The sequence below is a fragment of the Rattus norvegicus genome, chromosome 1 (assembly GCF_021556685.1).
Source record: "Rattus norvegicus strain SHRSP/BbbUtx chromosome 1, alternate assembly SHRSP_T2T, whole genome shotgun sequence".
NCBI lineage: Eukaryota > Metazoa > Chordata > Mammalia > Rodentia > Muridae > Rattus > Rattus norvegicus.
The window spans coordinates 173,849,767-173,851,244 of record NC_141534.1 but is presented as its reverse complement, the minus strand read 5'-3'; the positions used below and the strand labels follow the sequence as shown (position 1 = coordinate 173,851,244).

Sequence of the window (1,478 nt, the reverse complement as noted above, 5' to 3'; positions counted from 1 at the left end):
GATTTATCATTTGAAGCGTTGTTCTTCTTCAAGACAGGTTATATTCTCTTACTTAAGAAATAAGTTCGATAAGGCATATTGGCTCTATAAAACCTTAATTAAACCTTTGTGATTGTACCTTCAGGGAAAAGAAAACTTATCCAAAAATATCTTTTAAAAATTTAACACAATCATAAAATAGATGAAATGTGATGAAAACAGTATAAATCACAAGGAGTTCATTGATAATACACCAGAACTTGACATCATCCCTTTACAGATTAATACAATCTGATTCATCAGTGTGTTATTAGAGGTCTGATGTCCAGAAAATATAGATGATTCTTTCCTCTACTCCCAACTCACCAGATGACACCATTAACGAATGTTCAAACTCATGAAGCACTGTTGTCCAAGCACTGGAAACACTCCAAGACTCATAGCATGACCATCTTCTGAAGAACCAGAGATATCCAAACTCTGAATAAAATAATTTTGTATTGCACACATCTGTGTTTATAGAGACTTTCTGCTTAAGAAGCAGATGAACTATGAGACAGGCAAATCAAACACAGGTGACAGAATTTCTCCTTTTGGGACTTTCTGATGACCCCCACACCCAGACGCTGCTATTCATCTTATTTCTGGGCATCTATCTGGTGACTGTACTTGGAAACCTACTTCTCATGTTCCTTGTTTGGGCTGACTCTCGGCTTCACACTCCCATGTATTTTTTTCTGTGCAACTTGTCCCTGGCTGACCTCTGCTTTTCTACCAACATTGTTCCACAGGCCCTCACCCATCTCCTTTCAAGGAAAAAGAGCATTTCATTCAGACGCTGTGCAGCTCAGCTTCTGCTGTTTCTCATTTTTGGGTGTACACAATGTGCCCTTTTGGCTGTGATGTCCTATGACCGTTATGTGGCTATCTGCAACCCTCTGCATTACTCTAGCATCATGACATGGAGGCTGTGTATCCAGCTGGCTACAGTGTCATGGACTAGTGGCATTTTAGTGTCTGTGGTGGATACCACGTTCACATTAAGACTTCCCTATCGAGGTAGCAACAGTATTCCTCACTTCTTTTGTGAGGCTCCTGCACTTTTGACTCTGGCATCTACAGACACTCAAACTTCAGAGATGGTCATTTTCCTCATGGGAGTTGTGATTCTCCTTATACCTGTCTCCCTAATTCTGGTGTCCTATGGCCATATCATAGTGACTGTTGTCAAGATGAAATCAGCTGCAGGGAGGTTCAAGGCATTTTCTACCTGTGGTTCCCACCTTATTGTTGTCATCCTTTTTTATGGGTCAGGGATTATTACCTATATGACTCCGAAGTCTTCCAAAGAACAGGAGAAACTGGTGTCTGTTTTCTATGCAATGGTGACACCTATGCTTAACCCCCTCATCTACAGTCTGAGGAACAAAGATGTAAAGGGAGCTCTGTGGAAAGTAGCCCTGAAGAACTTCTCAAGCAGGCCTATAATCATCCAGTGA

At 41.0% G+C, this 1,478-nt stretch overlaps 1 protein-coding gene across 1 annotated transcript; it reads left to right on the top strand.

The window, feature by feature from the left end:
• Nucleotides 1-530: 530 nt before the first annotated feature.
• Or2d2 (olfactory receptor family 2 subfamily D member 2) lies at nt 531-1,478 on the top strand. The gene has a single exon (NM_001000207.1). It carries the CDS (start codon nt 531-533, stop codon nt 1,476-1,478), a length of 948 nt encoding a protein of 315 aa, NP_001000207.1.